Source organism: Oenanthe melanoleuca, chromosome 6, assembly GCF_029582105.1.
Source record: "Oenanthe melanoleuca isolate GR-GAL-2019-014 chromosome 6, OMel1.0, whole genome shotgun sequence".
NCBI lineage: Eukaryota > Metazoa > Chordata > Aves > Passeriformes > Muscicapidae > Oenanthe > Oenanthe melanoleuca.
Window position 1 is genome coordinate 18,478,229 of NC_079340.1, and position 21,310 is coordinate 18,499,538.

The following is a 21,310-nucleotide window of genomic DNA, read 5'->3' on the forward strand; positions in this document are numbered from 1 at the left end:
CGCTGAGCACGGGCTGTCCCGCCGGCAGCGGCAGCTCGGGGCGATCACCGCTCCAGGGCTGCCGGGGTGGATCACCGCTCCAGGGCTGCCGGGGTGGATCACCGCTCCAGGGCTGCCCGGGGTGGATCACCGCTCCAGGGCTGCTCGGGGCGGATCACCGCTCCAGGGCTGCCGGGGTGGATCACCGCTCCAGGGCTGCCCGGGGTGGATCACCGCTCCAGGGCTGCTCGGGGCGATCACCGCTCCAGGGCTGCCCGGGGTGGATCACCGCTCCAGGGCTGCTCGGGGCGATCACCGCTCCAGGGCTGCCCGGGGTGGATCACCGCTCCAGGGCTGCTCGGGGCGATCACCGCTCCAGGGCTGCCCGGGGTGGATCACCGCTCCAGGGCTGCTCGGGGCGGATCACCGCTCCAGGGCTGCTCGGGGCGATCACCGCTCCAGGGCTGCCGGGGTGGATCACCGCTCCAGGGCTGCCGGGATGGATCACCCACCGCTCCAGGGCTGCCCGGGGTGGATCACCGCTCCAGGGCTGCCCGGGGTGGATCACCGCTCCAGGGCTGCCGGGGTGGATCACCGCCCCAGGGCTGCCGGGGTGGATCACCGCTGCAGGGCTATCGGGATGGATCACCGCTGCAGGGCTGCCCGGAGCCAGATCCCCGCTCCAGGGCTGCCGGGGTGGATCACCGCTGCAGGGCTGCCCGGGGCGGATCACCGCTCCAGGGCTGCCCGGGTGGATCACCGCTCCAGGGCTGCCCGGGTAGATCACCGCTCCAGGGTTGTCCGGGGCGGATCACCGCTCCAGGGTTGTCCGGAGCCAGATCCCCGCCCCAGGGCTGCCCGGGGTGGATCACCGCTCCAGGGCTGCCGGGGTGGATCACCGCTCCAGGGTTGTCCGGGGTGGATCACCGCTCCAGGGCTGCCCGGAGCCAGATCCCCGCCCCAGGGCTGCCCGGGGTGGATCACCGCTCCAGGGCTGCTCGGGGTGGATCACCGCTGCAGGGCTGCCGGGGTGGATCACCGCTCCAGGGCTGCCGGGGTGGATCACCGCTCCAGGGCTGCCCGAGGCCGGACCCCCGCTGCTGGGCTGCCCGGAGCCAGATCTCCGCCCCAGGGCTGCCGGGGTGGATCACTGCTGCAGGGCTGCCCGGGGCGGATCACCGCTGCAGGGCTGCCCGGAGCCAGATCTCCGCCCCAGGGCTGCCCGGGGTGGATCACCGCTGCAGGGCTGCCCGGAGCCAGATCCCCGCCCCAGGGCTGCCCGGGCCGGATCCCGCCGCAGCGCTCCCGGCCCCGCCCCGCCGAGCCCGGGCCTGCCCTGCCGTGCCGTGCCGTGCCGTGCCGAGCCGGGGGCGGGCCGGGGCGGGCGAGGACAGGGCGAGGGCAGCCCGGGTGTCCCGCCGGAAGGTGCCGGGCAGCGGCGGCATGCGGAAGGTGCGGGACAGCGGCGGCGCGGCCCGGGCGCTCCTGCTCCTGCTCCTCGTAAGTGTCCGAGCGGGCGGCGGGCGCGGACAGAGCGGCACCCACAGTTCAGTCCATTCGTTAGGCGGTGTTTATAGAGGAAAAAACTCACGCTCAGGTTCTGGAGGGTGCTAAGTGAAGTGTAAGAGCGGACGGAGGAGCAGGGGGATGGATGCAGGCGGATCGTAGCTGTAGGTGGGGGAGCAGGCACAGCTGGCACTGGCTCGGTCCGCAGCGGCCGGACAGGCGGGAGAGGCAGCTGGGGAGCGCCCGGGGCCCTGCGGGACCGAAACCGGGCTCGGTGGGAGCCGACCTCACCTGAGCTCAGCGGATCCCTGACAGCGAGCTGGGACAGCAGCATTGCAGCAAATACCTGCGGGGCAGGAGTCTGAGCCGCCGGGACAGTGGCCCAGGAGAAGCTAGAGGATGGTCCCAGCCTGTGTGTGGATGGTCCCGTCCGTGTGCAGCGCTTACTGGAAGCGATAGGGCAGGGCCTGAACCTTGCCTGAACCGTGCCCTGTGCGCAGTGAGTCAGTGCGGATTCTGACAGCTCCTCGTGTCTCTGGGATCTCCACTGGCACGGTCAGGGATCTCCACTGGCACGGTCAGGGATCTCCAGTGGCACAGCACAGGGATCTCCCCTGGCACAGTCAGGGATCTCCAGTGGCACAGCACAGGGATCTCCACTGGCACGGTCAGGGATCTCCCCTGGCACAGCACAGGGATCTCCAGTGGCACAGCACAGGGATCTCCCCTGGCACGGTCAGGGATCTCCCCTGGCACAGCACAGGGATCTCCAGTGGTACAGCACAGGGATCTCCAGTGGCACAGCACAGGGATCTCCCCTGGCACAGCACAGGGATCTCCACTGGCACGGTCAGGGATCTCCAGTGGCACAGCACAGGGATCTCCCGTGGCACAGCACCGGGATCTCCAGTGGCACAGCACAGGGATCTCCCCTGGCACAGCACAGGGATCTCCCCTGGCACAGGTCAGGGATCTCCCCTGGCACAGCACAGGGATCTCCAGTGGCACAGCACAGGGATCTCCAGTGGCACAGCACAGGGATCTCCCCTGGCACAGCACAGGGATCTCCAGTGGCACAGCACAGGGATCTCCCGTGGCACAGCACCGGGATCTCCACTGGCACAGCACAGGGATCTCCCCTGGCACAGCACAGGGATCTCCCGTGGCACAGCACAGGGATCTCCCCTGGCACAGGTGCATTTCTCCGAGGAGCTGCAGTGGCAGGAAGCTCCAGGGCAGATCTAAGGATGTGTGGGTTCCCTGGCTGGCCAGGCTCCAGTAGAGCCACCCCAAGGCAGCCGTGCCCCCTTTCCAGGGCCGGGGAGGGATCAGGCAGTGGCAGTGAGCCCTGGCACAGCTCTGCCCTGGGTACAGCACACATTGCTTCCCCAGCCCCCATTCTCCAATTTCAGGGACCACTCACTAAAGCTCACCTTCGAAGTCTCTTCACAGTGGAGTTCTATTGCTAACAAAGGCAGTTTGTCAGGTTAAAATCAAGTCTTAATGTATAAACCACTCAAATTGTGATCTGATTAACTGCATTACAGGTAATAAATTATTTAAAGTATTTCAGAGAGCTCTATCCATGCCCCTGCACAAATCATGGAAGCATAATGAAATACAAAGAAGGATTTTCATCTGCTGACAGAAGTGTGTGTTACCTGTTCCTGTACAGGAGCAGCCAGTTAGTGACAGAAATGTCAGTGTAGCTCAGTATGTTGGAACTATTCAGAACCCATATTAAGATTAAAAATACTTTATTTTATAATGCTCCAGATAATATGTAATTTCTGTTCTTATTTTCCAATTGTTTCCAAATTTCAGTGTACATTAGAAAAACTGTAGCATTCCTACATAATTTCTATTTTTAAAAAGTTATTTGTTTTAATTAGCATGTTGTTTCACTACTTACAAAATAGCAAACCTGGTCAGAGTTTGGGATATTATTTGGTTAAATCAGAATATGAAAATGGCTTGTTGAATGAGAACCTCAATTTTGCAAGGAACTCCACACTGGACTCAAGTAAAAGAAGATTTAGGCGTAGTCAGGCAAAAATAGAGTGGTCCAAGAAGTTAGAAAACATCTACAAAACTACATACCACGGAGAGACATACTTGTCTTAGTTTAGAGAAAAATTTTAGGAGAAAATGCTCTGGAATTAACATTTCCCCTAAAGAGAAGAGCCCCAACAATCCTTTTTTTTTCCAATGAGAGAAATTAATGCTAGGGGGTGAAAGTGAAAAAAAAAAAGTTTATTATACCCCACACCCCCCACCCGGTGAGGATGGTGGCTGCTCCCTTTGTCTGAGTGAAGGGAAGGAAAAATCCACACAGCAGCTCAGGCAGAAAGCAGATAGGAGCCTGTTGAGCTGCTGGCATTGTCTGCTCCTCACAGCAGGTGAAACTGGTTTCAGTGTCCCTTTTTTTGCTGGCCTGGGTCTTTCCCACCGCCCCCGTGGGCTCACTGGACTGCAAGCCGAAACAGTTCAAGTGGAAAAAAACCCTAAAAAACAAGAAACAACTGAAGGATCTCTGCTGAGGTCCAGGGGAAAAGGTGGGGAAAGATAAAGAAAAGCTCCTTGCCTAAGCAAGAATACAGATGGGGCAAAGGCAGCAAGGTAACAGTCCCAGTCACAGCCTGAAGCACGGCAGAGATGGGCTGGGGTTCCCAGGCTCCTGGTTCAGCTGAAACCTTTCTGGGCACACAGCAGCCACCAGGGAATCCAGTGCCATCACAAAACCACCTCAAGCACTCTAAAGGAATAGGCCAGAGAGTGAACTGTTGGGTAAATATTTTGTGATTGTGATATGACTACAGAGCAGGCAGTTTTCTGGAAGTTCAGATGTGCCTTGAAAACAAGGCTCCTACATTACTGCATTGATCTTTCCTCCTCAGGTCATGGAAAACTAATACTCACATTTAAGTGTACATGCATAAACAGCCATAAAATGATGGGATGACCCAAGACTCAAGTGAAAAGTATAAGGGCCCCAATTCTGGAAACATGTCTGTGCATGTTTCCTCAGTAACCACTCTTATCTTTGCACTAACTCGCTGAACAAAGAGAAAGTAATGAGAAAACCTTTTTGTGATACAAAAGGAGAAGGGTGAGAGTTGCTAGATTTCTGTCTGTCAAGCTCTAATTCATGCTTAGCCTCAATGTTAATATCACTCCCAGCTCTCCAAATAGTGTAGCATTTACCAGGTGCTCAGTAGTACAGTGCTTCTAAAAAGCAAAACTCAACAAAATAACCCATCATACAACTCCCAGCCCCAATATGTTGTTGCAATTAGCCTGTGATTCAGATGAGATTTGAAATGGTAATAGATTGAATTTGGACAGTGTGTGTTTAAGGTGCTGGACAGTCTGAGGCTATTTGCTCTCACAGACACTAAACACACACATTTCCCTTGGAATTTAAGAAGCTGAGGGTGCTCTTATACAAACTCCTATTGTTGGGCTTTATAAAATGGAAATGGATTATTTTTGCTCTTTTTGTAAAAGATTTTAGAATGTGAAATACTGTTTTTAGAGGTTTTTTTGGTGCTAAATATGAGATTCAGCCTTGGTGGGAGAAAAGAAAAGAGTTGGAAGAAATTGTACTGGAGGTTTTGGAAGCAGAAATTTCTTGTCATAGTGAAAGAATTGCATTAGAGAATCCTTTAAGTTTTACTCTTTGAGTGAAATTACTCTTAGAAAAGGCCATCCTGACAGAGTTAATACAAGAGACATTGATTACAGAGAAAAGTGTATTAAAATGGAGCTTGTTCTAGGAACCCAACTTCCACAAGGAAAAAAAAAAAGCAAGAAAAATCCCCCCCTCCTCCTTTTTTAACACTTAGAAAACCCCTGATGAGCTCACACACCTTAGTCCTTGGTAACAAATGTGGAGTGGAAAAAAAAGGGCCACCTGTGGCCATCAGTCTTCTCATTCATCAGCTTTTATAGATTAGAAATGGGAGAAAGGGCTTGCTAAAAATAAAATGTATTATAAAGTTAACAGGAGAAAACAGACTTTTTTTTTCTCAGGGTTAACATTGTAAAGTTTTAAAAAGTCCTGTATGCAAATTACATTTTCACACACTTGCAAAGCTGAGATTACATACCTTTAAGGTGTGTCTTGCAGAAGCTTTTCTGTTTAAATAGATTGATGTATTCTGAAGAATACTTTGATAGAGGAAGAGCTGGAGGCCTGAGAATCCCAAAATGACATGAGTATTTGAAGAAATTAAAGTTCTTGTCATTGTGCCCTGGAAATGCAGATGAAAACAGGTTTCATAAAAGTGTCCTTGGCAAATACCTGTTAGTGGAAGCATTTTGGAGGAGACTGTTGGAATGAAAGAGAGGGAGCAGGAAGAAAACTCTTTTCATTGTCTGGGCAATGCAAATGCAGAGAAACCAGAAACTTTGGGCACATATGGTAATTTTGATGGGTTCTGCCAAGGTAGATGTCCCCAACTGATTGATCTTATTCCCATTGCTTAGATTGCTTAGTGCCATCTAAGTCTTCAGTTTAGATACAAAAACTATTTTTTTTTTAGGTTAAGAGGGAGCCTCTGTGAGTCATTCTGGGCTGAAAACATATAACCACTCCTTGAGTGCATGTGTCATAAAAAGCACCTATCATCCCTGCCTGTGTAAAAGCCCCTAAACTGCTTCTTTTTCTATAGTATGATTACTGCTTAGTGACAGCAGAAAAACCAACTAAGGTGTGCACAGGAAGCTCAGTGACTATTGACTCTTTTCTGTTTGGGTTTTTTTTTTTTGGTTTTTTTTTTTTTTTTTTTCCTGTAAGACACAGTAAAATTTGTAAATAGGAAATGGGTTGCTTCTAAGAGTTTGCAAATCCAGGAGGAGAAAAAAAAGTTTGAAAAAATTAGGATGTTGCTTTGAAAAAAAGTCTTCACAGTTTTATCATTATTCCTTCCTTTTATCATTAAGACATCCCTGCAAGCAGAACCAATGTGTTTGGTGCTGCTTAAGTGTCAGATTCTGAGAAGTGACCCCCACTTCTTGTAAGTGTACCAGGAAGTTCATCTCTGTGAGCAGGAGCAGAGGGCATCCATCTAAAAGTGTTGTGTTTCTGTAGCCCCTCACACCAGCACAGCTCATTTGTATAAAAGCACAAACAAGGTCAGAGAGCTTTGTTCATGTGAGGGAACACATGTCTCTGCACACACTGTGTTCACAGGCATTTGCTAAAATCAGCTAAGCTTTACTGGTATTAGTAATTTAGAAATATGTTTCCTTCTTTGATTATATCCTATTTTCTGCATGATTCTCTGGACATTTTCTTCATACTGCTTTAGGAAAAGCCAAACCAGACTGGTTGTACTTCCCTGACTGTATCTTAGTAATTCTTTTTTAGTTGCACTTTCTAATCCAGTGTTTAGTGAGACAGTTCTTCTAGGCAAAAAGAAAACAAATCACACTAATTTGACACATAGATTTGAAAGCTTCTCTGGAGACTTTAATATTTAATATTTCAACATCATTACACTGGAATTCAGAGGAGAGCACCCTGAAAGTTTAGGCAGCAAAGGAAGAGAGAGGAACAAACAGGGGGAGTGATGGGCTGAGCATCCATACCCAGAGTTCCTCCAGTGCTAATTATGCTCTTGCAGCTGCTGGACCTCCAGGTGCAAAGAAATGCCTTCTTAATATTATATACATTTTAAACAGGGAGATGCTAAGGAAATAAAATTCTTTCCACATTCTTACTAGTGAATAGACTAGAGGATCAAAAGAAGTGGCTACTTGTGGAAGGCAATTGGTTACATCAGTTAGTTAGCTACAGAAAACATTTCCTTTCCTTGAGAGCCCAGTTTGATATCCAAAATGATTTTTCAGGAATTTAACATAAGGATTTTCTGCATCTGACTGAAATTATGGTCAGCATCCATAGCTCCATTTTATGGACATCTCATATTTAGTGCATGCAGAGTAAATATAGAATTCCCCAGAAAATATTGCTGAGAAGAATGCAAACTATACCAGATTTATTCTTATCATTCTTATTCCTTCTTCCAAAATAATAAAAAAAACATGGTTTGGCCTCTGGCCCCAGTGCTTTATTATTATAATGAAAAGAGGCAGAGAGGCACTAGTAAATTAGGCACTAGTAAAGCTCTACTGCCTAATGACATAAATAAAAACAAATTAAAAAAAAAAAACAAGCACTATTCAATTTAACTTGACAATGCAAAAATTCAAAGAAATGGATCTGCTGTAAATCAATTTGAAAGGTGAGTGTCTGTAGTAGTAGGGTTCATGGCTTTAATATGGGCCCTCATTGTCCATTAAATCTAAAGTAATGAACAGTTTTAATAAGGGACTGAATATCAATATGTTTATTTATAGAGTAACACTATTAACACTATTAATGTGACTCTGCTAGTACTAAAACACACCTACAGTCCTAAACAGTTTTTTTGTCTAATTTTCTGTTCTCTCCTAGGTGACTGTCTCAATTATTGAAACACAGTGCAAAAATTCTACTGAAGCTCTAATAACATACCCTAGGAGGATCATTTCCAGGAGAGAAGTTAACTGCAACAAGGATGAATACCAGTTAGACACTCAGTGTTGCAAGAAATGTAAAAGTGGTGAGTATCAGTGTAAGGCTGTGTTGAGAAGTCATTAGCAGGGGACACCACAGCATGCACATGCTTTGTGCTGGGGTACTGAAGTGGTATGAGGTGGTTTCATTCCAGCTGTATCTTTTTGTGTTCCAGGACATAAGCCACAGAGATATTTCCTGAGCTCAGTGCACTGATAACTTCTCACTACAGAGTTCTCTCATAGCATGCTTGTTACAAAAGAGCCAAGAACTATCATACATGTTTGAAAGAGGTTGAAAAAGTGAAAACACATGGTTTTGCCCGCAAGATTCCAAACATTCATGGGTTTTCCAATTTTTCATGTACAGTTTTGTTTGGTGTGTTCTCCTTCAGTATTAAATTGGAGGAAGAGTGGGGATAATCAAATGTTATGTATACTACATTCCTGAAGTGTATCTATACATGCACAAAGAATATACATTCCATATTTGGAATCAAAAAGAACTAGGGATTAAAAGTGAAATTCTGATGTTAGTCTTAGAGCTGGTGGTTTCTCTCTAAAATGCTGGTTTTCTGTCTCTACAGGTTTTGTTAAAAATGTCTCCTGCCCAACAGATATTATCAAACACTGTGTTCCATGTGAGAAAGGAAAGGAATTCATGGATCACCCCAACGACTTGGACAAGTGTAGGAGATGCAGACTGTGTGACAGCACATTTGGTATGTCTGTAGAAATAGCAACAGGAGCAATGACTCTTCTTTCATACAGGATTCTGCTGAAAAGTCTCCACAATACCTTAATTCAAAACTTTTAGTGGCAGAACATGAATGAATTTGTGAAAAAGTAATAAGTTTATCCTACAGTTCCTTTTCATCAAGCACAAAGTAGGAAGCAAAATAGTTGGTCCATTATTTCTCCTTAGCTTAGCCAAAGTCCTTGCAAGTCAGACACTACAGACTTTTCAGAGTCAAGGAAGGCAAGTTCTCCCTCTTCTTCACCCCCTGTTTGAAACAGGGGTATAAGAAGTAATGATGGCTTCTTTTGTAGTCTTTCACATAATTTATGGTATTATTTAAAATGGATTTTAGTCTTTTGAAGCACTCAAGATGCTGTGCAGATACATGTGTAAGTCAGTAAGGCAAGCCCTCCTGGGCAGACCAGTGGCCCAGCATTCTGCATTCAGCAGTGGAGGAAAGAGAGATAGAGATATTTAGAGATAACACAAACAAACCTGTCTGCTTCCTGGGGGAAAGGACATTAGAAGATCTAGCCCTACCAAGTCATTTCAGGGTCTATTTATGAGCCCTTTGTGTTCATGAAGCTGCTGGGTGACAGAATAAATACTCATCACAGATTTTTATTCTTTGTTTAATCCATTAAACTTATCTCCTGCCAGTTTCACCAGGTGTCCTGTAGATCTGCTCTACTTGGATTTAGAGAATTAGTTCTTCATTCCTCATACCCAAAATCAAATTTGTTGAATGGAGAGATAGTTCTCAACTCAAATATGGTTGTACTCAGATCACCTGTTGGAATATCAATCTGTAGTGCTCTCCCCTTCCTTTAGGACCTCAATATGGTTAAAAAACTTTCCTCTCATTTGCTACTATAATAAACATTTTTGCACGGGTGCTGAAATTGGTAAGAGCAAAACAATTCAGTATTTTATATGATGTCACAATTATTTAAACTGAAGAGAGGAAAAGGGTAATGGGATGGTTAGTCACAATATTCCATGGACAGTAATGTAGTTGAAGAGAAATCAGTAGACTGACAACAGGAAAGAGGAAAATTACCGCTGAAGTTCCATGTGACCCATTCTTGTGATCATTTATGTCTGCTATTTCTGTGACTTATTTCAGCACTGGTTTCACAGTAGAGCTTCATCAAATTTGGAAACATAAAGTACTTTCAAATTACAGTAGGGCACTGAATGTACTAAGTCAAGAATTTGTTCTGTTTTTAATATGTCTATGAAAATAGTAGGCAGATATGTAACTACCTCTCATAGCAGGTAGATACAGTAATTTTTAATGCAGAAGTATTTTTTTTTCATAGATGGAAATAGCATCATCATAATAACTGATAGGAGAAAATTAATAATTTGTTTTGATTCTTAAGAAGAATGCTTCACATGGATATGTTAGCCAAAAAAGAGAGAGTGGGATTCCTCATCATTGGAGGTCTTCAAGGAAAGGGAAAACTTGTCTGTCAGGGAGTGCAAAGAACCTTCTCCATTATCAATTGGTTGTGTCATCTGAGTTCCTTCTGAGTTTACACTTCTGAAGGGAAAAAGAAGTTGGGATTTGGCTGTGCTGAATGAGTCCTCTTCTAGCAAGAGCTGTGTTGTGTGATGAGTTTTCTGACTCTTCTCCAGCAGAGGTCTCTCTGACTGCTCCATGTTCCCAGTGCTCCTTAGAAAAGCTCTGTGTGTGTATTACAAAGCTAAGCCTCTCCAGTGCCAGAGGTGGAGCTAGCAGCAAGTCTGAGGACAGGACTTTGTGGGCAGAAACCTGCTTTTTCAAAATAATACACCTCAAGAAATTTATTTTTAGGTTTGGAGGTTGTAAAGAACTGTACCCCAGAAGAGAACACACAGTGTGCCTGTGCAAAGAACTATTATTGCAGTTCTGCAAGATGTGACCATTGCCATCCATGTACCATGTAAGTTTATGCCTTCATCACATCATACGAAATTGTTAATATGTAATCACATTTTTTTCCAGTTGTTTTCAAGACAAAGGCTAAGGTAATCTATAACCTCAGTGAAAGCATTCTGATTTTCCTTTGCACCTGAGCTGACTGAGTTCAGTCAACTCAATTTGCAGCCATGAAGGTTTCCCAAAGGAAGAAAAGCTTATATATCCACTGATATCTGTATATGCTTTTCAAAAAGTGTAATAAAATAATAAAAAGTGTATCTGAGCTTTTTTGTTGTCTTTGTGTGATCTAGGGTTACACTGAAAAATAATTTCATATGTTTTCCCACTGCCACAAATTTCCATGCCATTTTCATACCTATTAAATTCCAAACCCCACAAGGGTTTGGAATATGAAACCAGCATATTTATCAGCAAAATAAGAAATATTTTTCTGATAAAGCATCTTAGAAGATTTTGATATGCTCCCTTAAGAGAGAAAAAAATGCCCTAATAATTTGTTTTCATGTTTTCTGCAGATGTGAAAGTGGTGTGATTGAAGAACAGTGTACTTCATCTTCAGACACTGTATGTGGAACAAAAGGTACCATTTTAAAACAGAGCAGGGTCTATCATGTGCTGTATTTTGAGAGGCTATTGCAGTTGTCCTGTTCTATACACTGGCCCTAGTGATTCCTGACAGGACATCAGTCCTGCTGGGCCCTGTACTGACCTGCAGAGCATGATTTTTCCTCTATCACTGTGTGGGTGTGGGAGCTGTTACTCCTTTTTAGGGGCAACTCACAATAGGAAAAAATTATTATGTCATTAGGAAAAAAAAAAGGCTTTTAAAATCTGACAGAGCCTTGTTTAAAATTTGATGTGCTGCATTTCTTGAGTTAACTTTCATGCATATTTTCCAATGTTCCAACAGAACTCAGAATGCTGTGGTTGGCCATTGCTGTGGGAGTTCTGGTAGCACTGCTAGTGACAGCAATTATTGGAGTAATGTGGTGGCGTAAGTGATTCCCTGCTCATTCCTGTTATACCCTGAATGAGAAATTCAGATGCTTATTCAAATGCAATTTTATATTCTTGAAGTCCAAAGGAGAGATGTCCTGCCCTGGATTTTAAAAATGATTTTTTTTTGTTGTTTCAGGCAAGAGAAGACAGAACCATCTTACAATCAATGGGCACCCAAATAGTGTGGTTTACAAATCAGAGCCCTGTGTAAGTATTGTTGTTGTGATCATTAAAAACTCAGCTTTATGCAAAAGAACTTTTTTTCCATTTAGATTGCATGTGTGTGCCTCTCTTCTATGACATGAATGAAGTAAATTTCACCACCAGGACTCTTTTGGGAGAAGTAAGAGAAACCCTGCATTACTTCTCCAGGATTGTTGGAATGCTCCCTAAGTCACATGACCACAATCAAAACTTCATAAATCACCAGCCCAGGACATTCCTGTCCCCATGCATAATTTTAGGCAATAGCAATTGTGAGTTGATTCCTCAAACTTACCCAGGTCCAAAGAGATCTGTCTCTCTGATCTGACTCTCTCACTCATAAAACAGGAATCATGGATAAAACTGAAGAAAACTAGAGAAGTATCATGAAATGGATTTATCCTCTTATTTATCTGCTTTCTACTTATTTCTGTTTTGTTTGATTTTTTTTTTTCAGGAGAATGTACCTCTTATAGACACAGGTAAGAGACAAGTAATTTCTCAAAATTCAGTAGAAAGAAAAAACAGAGATACAGATACATAAGCCCAAAACAAACTAACAAACAAAAGTATTTTTGTGTAGACTTTGCCACTTTCCAGACCTGTCATTCCAGCACAAAAGTGAACACTTACTAAAGAAGTGGCATCATCAAAACACTTAGTGGCATCATGGAAGTCTTGCCTCAGGAGGGATTTCTGTTGTATAGGGAGCAATTTCTCATTGTGTACAAGTGAATTTCAGTTCTACATGTGATACACTAGGAAACAGCAAACTGTGTGTTCTATAACCATGGATAATTATGGTAAGGGAGCAGTCCCACAGTGGGATTGAAGATCCACAAACCCACATTATGTTCAGGGGAAAATCCACAGGAGTGGTATTCACCAGGAAAAAATACAAGCTCCAAGGCTGTATCACAACAGGAGACCTGTCCTGTTTCAGGACCTCTCCCAAAGCTGCTTTGAGAAAAAGAGAGGTGACCACACTTCAGTGATAGAGAAGGACAGAATAGGTTACAGAGGGAACTGATACTCTGATTTAGGTGATAGAAAGCAATTTTGATGCAAGCCTAAATATTTGAAATACACAGCATTTGGCAGGAACATGTAAAAACAGATCTACCATGTATTGTGAAAAAATCACACATAAATCACACATTCTGAGTCCCAAATACCTGAAACTTCATCTGGTTTGGACAGAAGTATCAAATCTGAGTGCAGGTGATAAAACCCAGTGAGATGCAAGTGCCAGGTGCATTCATTTCCTTTCTCACTCCTAGATGTGGACCTGAGCAGCCACGTTCCTGCTATTGTGGAAGAGATGACACTGAGAGAAGTCAAGACATTTGTTCGTCACCACCAAGTATCAGAGCCTGCCATAGACCAAAGCATCCAGGATTGTCCTGGAGACACATCTGAACAGAAGATTAGGCTGTTTCGAGTCTGGTATCAGAGCCATGGGATGAAGGGAGCCTATGCAGCCCTGATAAACAGCCTGAGAGAGTTAAAAATGTGTGCTGCAGCTGATAAAATTGACAAGAAACTGAAGGCAGCTATTTCCAGCTCTCAGGAAGGGGGAAAGTCTTGTAATCCTGACACTGAGCAGAGCAGAACTGGCACTCAAGAGGGCAGAAACTCTTACAATGATAGTGCTGAGCTAAGTGAAGTCTGTACTGGTAGTTTGGAAGAGACCTAGCACAGAGTAATTTGAAAATTATTTCTAAATGAATATTTTTTTTAATATAAATAACAAATCTCCAAAATGGAATTTTCATTGGCAGTTCTGATTGAACTCAAGTAAGTTATTATGTGCAAAAATAATAATTACAAATTTTGTAGCAATATCCTTCCTTTAAAAGAAGTTTTAGCCCTTTTTGGTTAAGGACTGAAAGAAGTTTTATGACTTGTTTACTAAAAGGTGCAATATGAGACTCTAGCTATAGGATTCATTAAAAAAAGGGGAAAAGTTACAATTATTTGAAGAAAAGGCATAGTTTAAATGCATAGTCTTGCATTATTTAATCAATGTAAGGTTTTACTTACATTAAAAATGCAGGATGTTCCTTTTTTTTTGAAGGGAGAACTCTGGTGTTATGAGTCTCAAAAGTATACCAGGAAGAGTACTTGAAAAAAAAAAAAAAAGTTACCTGCCTTACACCTGATGAATTTGAAATAGAGGTGTTGCTGTGTAGATTCTAGTCTGCTGCAAATACAATTTCTATCTTTCATAAAGCATTTCTGTGTGTATATGTGTGCAAGTTTTCTATATAAAAAGCTCCCTGTTCCAGGTAAAAATTATTATCTCTGTTGTTCTCAGCAATGTTTATAAGCCTCTTTCAATGTTAGAACCCTTCAAAGGATTGGGAGCTGAAGGGTTAACAGCTCAACAGAGCCATAATTTCTGGAAGGCATCCTTCAGAGTGTGTGATGCTTTTTAATGCAGAAACTGATGCAATGAAAGCATTTTTTTTCATTAAAAAGTGCATAATACATGTCTTCTGTCTTTCTTACTGTGCAGTATGTAGATGTCATTATTAGGTTTGCTTTTACTCAGATTAGCAAACCAGAATAAAGGAGATCATTCTCATGAAAAAACACGTCACCTTTCTTCCATCACAAACTGCACAGGACTCGGCTCCCAAATTGAAAGGATCACTACAGTGCTGGCAGCTTTGCTGTGAGGCCTTTCCCTCCCACACACCCATTTGCAGGGTGGGACTGGCCACAGGGTGCCAGGGCTGGCAATCACCCCCTGCCATTGCTGGGTGCCCACAGCCATGTGGAGTTCCTCCAAAATGCCTCACAGCTGCAAGTGAGGTACCTGGGAAGGCAGAACATGGCCTCTGGAAACAGCTGAACATCTGTGTATGGCCTCCAGCAGGAGCCTGGAAGGAAAGGCAGGATGTAGCTGTGAACTCATTGACACACAACATGTTTTACCCAGGCACAGTTTGTGTTGTGCAGCTCTTAAGCACCATCCCTGCTAAGCACTCAAAAACCTTCCACCCCCGTTTGGAGCCTCTAATCTAGCTGCATTTTGTGTCTAATCCACTATTGTATAGCCAAAATCCCCACACTGTGCTGCTTTTTGAAGGAAAACCTTCAGGCTGCTGCAGTCAGATGGTTTAACAGCCATGGGCCAAACTGTGCACCCATGCACTGGTTAAACCTGGCATTGTGGAAGTGGCCTGTGTGTGAGCTGTCTGTGCACAGCTCTCACACACTGCCACAATGTGCTGCTCCTGTCCTGTTTTGGCCAGGCTCCACATAAATGAGAGTAAAATTGCCTTTCAGAAAAGCAGCCCAGCAGTGGTGCTGGCTGGGCCATTTTTACAGGATGCAGTTGTGTAGAAGCACAGCCAAGACAGGGAGGAAGGAGAGCTCCATGCTCCCACCAGCCCTGGCAGATGGGCTGCTCCCTGTACCATGTCCAGGAAGGCATGAATGTAGCTTAAAGCTGTGTTGGCAGATGCTTGACTTCAGCTTTTTCTTCCCTTGGCTTCTGGCTTTGTCTCTGAGTGAAGCATCTGACCAGCAGAAATGAAGGTAGCCCACCTCTCAGGGTTTGTGGAGCAGGGAACTGACCAGTCTGAGCCCACCAAAGCTCATAAATTTCTTACAGTGAAATAAAATGATAATTTTTTCTTCCATCACACTGGAATTTCCCAACCTCAGTATAAAAAGGATGGTTTTAAAAAAATCCCTGAGGAGTGAGTCACATTTTCTTTAGGGGAGGTCTTGAAGGCTCAACTCAGACTGCTGTTAGCTCTGGTGGTTAGCATAAATCATAAATTTTTTTGTTCTTAACTGGCTCAAGTAGGAGGACAGATTATACTGTGCACTTGGTTTTCCAAAGAGTCTGTATGTGTCTACATGGCAGTCAGCAGTGCAGAGTAGAGCTGGATCAAGCTTAGAGTACCTGGACCAAGGACTGAAAGTGATTTAGTTCTGCTGACCTGCAGTAGCACGTCCAGATTTCCATTGCCTCCTGCTTCTGACACAATTTTCAAACCAGAGTTGTATAAGAAAAAAGAAACTGAAGCCCAGACTCCCCTGTTTCATGGAAACACAACATCAGAAAAGCAAGTGAAAACCAAAACAGAAACTTGCCCAGGGAATGACTTGTCACTTTTTGAAAAGCAGATTACAAAGGAAATGTTCTCTCTTCAGGAAGCCAAAGCTTGGCAAACAATCCCATTTGTTATGCAAATAGTACAGCCAAAGCCATTGTTATTTTAAAATAACTACAGTAGAAAAACAGGAACATAGAAATAAAAGGCAAGAGGGATGATCTTACTTAAGTTCCCTGCAAATCGAAAGTGACCATGTGTGAGATCATTGTTCAGAAATTCCAAGGGCTGTTTTGCTGTGTGCACCCACACCAGCTGCTGATCCATGCTGCAAAATGTAGTGCAGTTACAGCTGCTCTGTGAGCTAACCAAACACCTCAAGATGACAGAAACAAAATCAATATTACAATATTGATTAAATCAGTATTATTGTGGTACCAGAATAACACAGGAATGGTTAAAGACAGCTCCAGTACACAGGACTGCTGCAATATGAAGTAAATTATTTTCCAAGTTATTCTGCAGGCTGCCAGCTCTTGAAAAGATGTGGCTGAGAAATGAAGTGCTCAGTACAAAGAGTCTGAAATGTTTCTGCACAGACAGCATGACAAGCATATCAAAGTGTGAGAGAGCTCAGGCTTATTTCCTGTATGAAGGAGAGAAAAGGAAAACAACACCAATAAATCCATGAGCAGAGTAAGAGTACTGGGAAAAGAGTACTTGAGATAGGCAGTTTTCCTATTTGGAGGGAAGCTACAACCTCAAAACTCCCACCCCTCTCTTGCTGTTTGTCAATACTTTGATTCTGGACATCAAAGGGGAGCTTGCATTCCTGCTATCCCACTGCTAGCAAGAGCAAAAATACCCACCATGTATCTAGCCTCTAGCACAGAGCTGTGGCTGAGAATTATGAGGGATGTGGGAACAATCACAAAACAACATACAGTCAGTGTTTTCTGAAGAGCTTTTCAGTGGTTTTAGTTGAAATTCCCTTCCAAACTGAAAGCAAGACTTTTAAAGCTTTCAGAGTGCTAGAGAGCCTTTTCCCATCAGTTTACACAATGGTCTCTCAATCCCCCCATATTCCAGCAACTGTGATAAAGTGCAATTTTTTTTCAGTCTAGTGGGGAATCAGCAAAAAATGTCTATGACCAAGAGGATGTTGGAAAAATAGATCCTGAGCAAATACAGGAGAGGAGTAAGTAACAAAAAGCAGTGGCAGGAGGAAACCAAAGGCACAGACCCTGGAGAGACAGCCCTGAGCATCCCACACCCCAGGGGCATGCAGAACACAGAGATGACTGACCCTGCCTCCCATACATCTTCCCACAGTGATGTGCATGTGACTGGCTGGCTGTGGGACAGGACAGATGTACCTGTTTCTGTGTCTTTGGGACATGAACAAGAATCTGATGAAACAGAAGTACCCAGCTTAATCTCCTGCATACTTATCCTATAGGCAGTGGTGGGATTGATACATTCTTCAGATTATCAGTATCTGAAGGTTTATGCTTCTTGGTCTTAGTTCTTCCTTAAAACTACAGGAAGATCCCTCTCCAGACTTATCTGTGGGATAGCTGAAGCTGCAGGGAAGGTGTTATGGTACTCCTCGAATTGCTGTGAAGCACAGAGGGGCCCCTGGCATGCCTCTCTCTGTCCTGCTGGGGCTGGCTGTGCCCTGGCACTGGTTCTGCTGGGTGGGGACCACGGCTGTCCTGCAGCCCGAGGGGAGGATGGCCTTGATCTGGGTCTCAAAAGCCTTGAGGTTCAAGGTGTGTGTCTGAGATACAAGGACAGCACCTGTTCCTCTGCTTCGAGGAGCGGAGGGGCAACTAACTTCATACCAGAGTGTCCCCTCATTTATCCAGAAATGAACAGTGGTCACTGAATAACTCAATATTTTTAAACTTCCCAATCACACCTCTTCAGACTTGAATTGCTTTAAGCTGGTTTAAAAAGCACGCTGGGCAGTGGGGGTTGTTTTGGGGGATGTGGGTGGCAGGTAGAGGCTGCACAGCCGTGCATGGGGAGCACAGGCACTGCCGGCTGTCCCTGCGTGTCCCCGCGGGCAGGTGGCACCCTGTGTCCCCGCTGTCCCTGCGTGTCCCCGCGGGCAGGTGGCACCCTGTGTCCCCGCTGTCCCTGTGTGTCCCGCGGGCAGGTGGCACCCTGTGTCCCCTCTGTCCTTGCGTGTCCCGCGGGCAGGTGGCACCCTGTGTTCCCTCTGTCCCTGTGTGTCCCCGCGGGCAGGTGGCACCCTGTGTCCCCGCTGTCCTTCCGTGTCCCCGCGGGCAGGTGGCACCCTGTGTCCCCTCTGTCCTTCCGTGTCCCCGCGGGCAGGTGGCACCCTGTGTCCCCTCTGTCCCTGTGTGTCCCGCGGGCAGGTGGCACCCTGTGTCCCCGCTGTCCTTCCGTGTCCCCGCGGGCAGGTGGCACCCTGTGTCCCCTCTGTCTCTGTGTGTCCCACGGGCAGGTGGCACCCTGTGTCCCCGCTGTCCTTGCCGTGCCCCGCGGGCAGGTGGCACCCTGTGTCCCCGCTGTCCCTGTGTGTCCCGCGGGCAGGTGGCACCCTGTGTCCCCTCTGTCCTTCTGTGTCCCCGCGGGCAGGTGGCACCCTGTGTCCCCGCTGTCCCTGTGTGCCCCGCGGGCAGGTGGCACCCTGTGTCCCCTCTGTCCTTGAGTGTCCCCGCAGGCAGATGGCACCCTGTGTCCGGGCTGTCCCTGTGTGTCCCGCAGGCAGGTGGCACCCTGTGTCCCCTCTGTCCCTGTGTGTCCCCGCGGGCAGGTGGCACCTTGTGTCCCCTCTGTCCTTGCGTGTCCCGCGGGCAGGTGGCACCTTGTTTCCCCTCTGTCCCTGTGTGTCCCCGCGGGCAGGTGGCACCCTGTGTCCCCGCTGTCCCTGTGTCCCGCAGGCAGGTGGCACCCTGTGTCCCCGCTGTCCCTGTGTCCCACGGGCAGGTGGCACCCTGTGTCCCCGCTGTCCCTGTGTGTCCCACGGGCAGGTGGCACCCTGTGTCCCCGCTGTCCTTGCGTGTCCCGCGGGCAGGTGGCACCCTGTGTCCCCGCTGTCCTTGTCTGTCCCCGCGGGCAGGTGGCACCTTGTGTCCCCGCTGTCCTTGTCTGTCCCCGCGGGCAGGTGGCACCCTGTGTCCCCGCTGTCCTTGTCTGTCCCCGCGGGCAGGTGGCACCTTGTGTCCCCGCTGTCCCTGCGTGTCCCCGCGGGCAGGTGGCACCCTGTGTCCCCGCTGTCCCTGCGTGTCCCACGGGCAGGTGGCACCCTGTGTCCCCGCTGTCCCTGTGTGTCCCACGGGCAGGTGGCACCCTGTGTCCCCTCTGTCCCTGTGTGTCCCGAGGGCAGGTGGCACCCTGTGCACACGAAGCGAGCCGCAGAGGGCAGCAGCCTCCGTCTTGCAGAGCCTGTCACTGTGCCTTGGGGACACTCCCGGCTCCGAGATGAGCACAGCCGGGCTCCCTGGAGCAGCCCTGCATCAGGCGGCGCAAGGAGCTCCTCTGCGGGGTTTAAATGGAACACCGCATGGAAAAACGGCGTCACGACAACACATCCAGGCTGCAAACAGCTCTCCGAAACCTGCAGCTGGCACTGGGGCTGAAGTACGTGCTGCAGCACCCGTGCCAATATGAACGTGCCTTACACCTTAACAAATATTCACTAATAAATTAAATCAGTGAGACTTAGGCATTCACTTCGATTCTAACTTACACAAGTGCCAAAATACAATGAAAGGTTGGTGTTAGGAATGCCTGTGAAAGCCTTGGGAAGACAGGATGGCTGTCCCAAAGTTTGGCTTCTGAAGGGTACTCTTTGTATCCCCATAATCAAGTGGAAAAGCAACTGTGAAGCTGAGGGAGGAGAAGGAGTGGGTGGTAAAAGTTTAGAGGCTTTTGGAAGGAACTGGCTTGTGAATAATACCCTTAATTACTGCAACATGCTATTGTAGATGGTCTTGTCTTCTTTCTTTTTCAGGCTCATAAGTTAGCCTATCATTTTAAATAACTATACATTAAATGCAGTCTTGACTTCTCTTCTAGCTACAGAAATGTTGGGAATAACCACCTCATGAAGTTTGTTGCCAGGATTTTTTTTTTTTTTTATCTTACAAAATCTATGGCTGTTGCTCCCATCAGAAAAGCTGGAACAGCTATGTGTTCTTGAAAATACATAATCCTGTACCAGGAGACATCAGACAGAGGTTGCAAAGTACTCCATGCCTTGTGCTTTTTTTTGTTAGGTCTGTTTATGTATCTTTGGGAAACAGCAAATCAGCAAGGAGCTGTGCAAAGTACACAGTGCCTTTACTGAGATGTCTTTGCTGAGAAAGCACCTTCTTGCAGGAGCTTTATTCAGATCTCCCTGCAGCACTCAGAAGGTTCTCTCTGACGTGAGGCACATTGTATAAGGAACCATAGAGCAGAGAGCAGTCTATACAGATGCTATAGGGAAAGCAAAGAGCAGCATTACCCAATGCCACCCAAATCATCATAATAGGTTGTATGGACAGATACTCTCAGGCAGCCTTTAGGGAGCCCAGGACAAGCATTCTGATGAAAAATTACATTAGCAACTGTTAATTACAATTTATGGGGTGACCCAGGGAATATACACTGTAGGGAACAGCAACATGCCTGGGAAACTCCTGGGGTTACATGTCCTCTTATCATTTGCTTGCCTTTAGAGCTGTAACTCTATTAACCTGCTGTCAATGCAACTTTTTAAGGTCTCATTTGTGAGAACAGATGAGTTCTCACTCACTATTAATGACTGGAATATGGGGGCTGGACACAAGATAAAAGATCTGTTCTACATAAGCCAACAGTCTTGCAGAGTCCAGCTTCATCATCCCCCATCCAGACATTCCTATGCAATCACAATAAAAATGCACAGCTCTTCCAGGGACTGCTGTTTTCATTTCCTAACTCATCCAGCTATAAACCAACCCCCAACAGAACATCCAAAAACATTTCTCAAAAAGAATTACTGTTTTCCTACTTTTTTCTCTCAGCTGTGGATGTATTTCAAAGAAAGATAGTCATGTATAGATTGCCTCCCTAAAATTCAGGAAATGGTTCTTACAAACGTAACTAATTCAAATTAAATCAATACATTATGTTTGGACAGCAACCAGCTGCAGAAAATTTTAGCAAAGCAAGTGTTAGAAGCTGTAAGTAGTTCAAAATAGAACATCAAGTGCAGTCCTGTTCTACTTGGTTTCAAGTTAGCTCTTAGGATTGAAGAGACTAGCTATTATCACTAGAAAGCAAGCAGAATTTTTCATTTCTAGACAGCATTCCACCTGAGGATCTAAT

The 21,310-nt window shown here is 46.1% G+C and overlaps 1 protein-coding gene and 1 long non-coding RNA gene across 2 annotated transcripts in view; one reads left to right on the forward strand and one right to left on the reverse strand.

Moving 5' to 3' along the window:
- The first annotated feature begins 1,214 nt into the window (after positions 1 to 1,214).
- Positions 1,215 to 14,407, forward strand: FAS (Fas cell surface death receptor). The gene is made up of 9 exons (XM_056494296.1): positions 1,215 to 1,479; positions 7,946 to 8,093; positions 8,634 to 8,768; positions 10,605 to 10,713; positions 11,228 to 11,292; positions 11,623 to 11,706; positions 11,848 to 11,918; positions 12,373 to 12,397; positions 13,196 to 14,407. Exons 1-9 carry the CDS (start codon positions 1,423 to 1,425, stop codon positions 13,609 to 13,611), a joined length of 1,110 nt encoding a protein of 369 aa, XP_056350271.1. The 5' UTR covers positions 1,215 to 1,422; the 3' UTR covers positions 13,612 to 14,407.
- Positions 4,963 to 21,310, reverse strand: part of LOC130254604 (uncharacterized) — a 50,495-nt gene continuing 34,147 nt past the window's right edge. The window contains exon 4 of the long non-coding RNA XR_008840773.1: positions 4,963 to 5,738. This is a non-coding gene — a long non-coding RNA (uncharacterized LOC130254604). The remainder of the gene's footprint in view (positions 5,739 to 21,310) is intronic.

What these genes read in the sequence shown, in the direction of transcription:
- FAS (XM_056494296.1), top strand. Translation starts at nt 1,423, where the DNA reads ATGCGGAAGGTGCGGGACAGCGGCGGCGCGGCCCGGGCGCTCCTGCTC. An exon ending in TTGCAAGAAATGTAAAAGTG is followed by an intron (nt 8,094 to 8,633) that starts GTGAGTATCAGT and finishes CTGTCTCTACAG; the next exon opens with GTTTTGTTAAAAATGTCTCC. An exon ending in CACTGTATGTGGAACAAAAG is followed by an intron (nt 11,293 to 11,622) that starts GTACCATTTTAA and finishes ATGTTCCAACAG; the next exon opens with AACTCAGAATGCTGTGGTTG.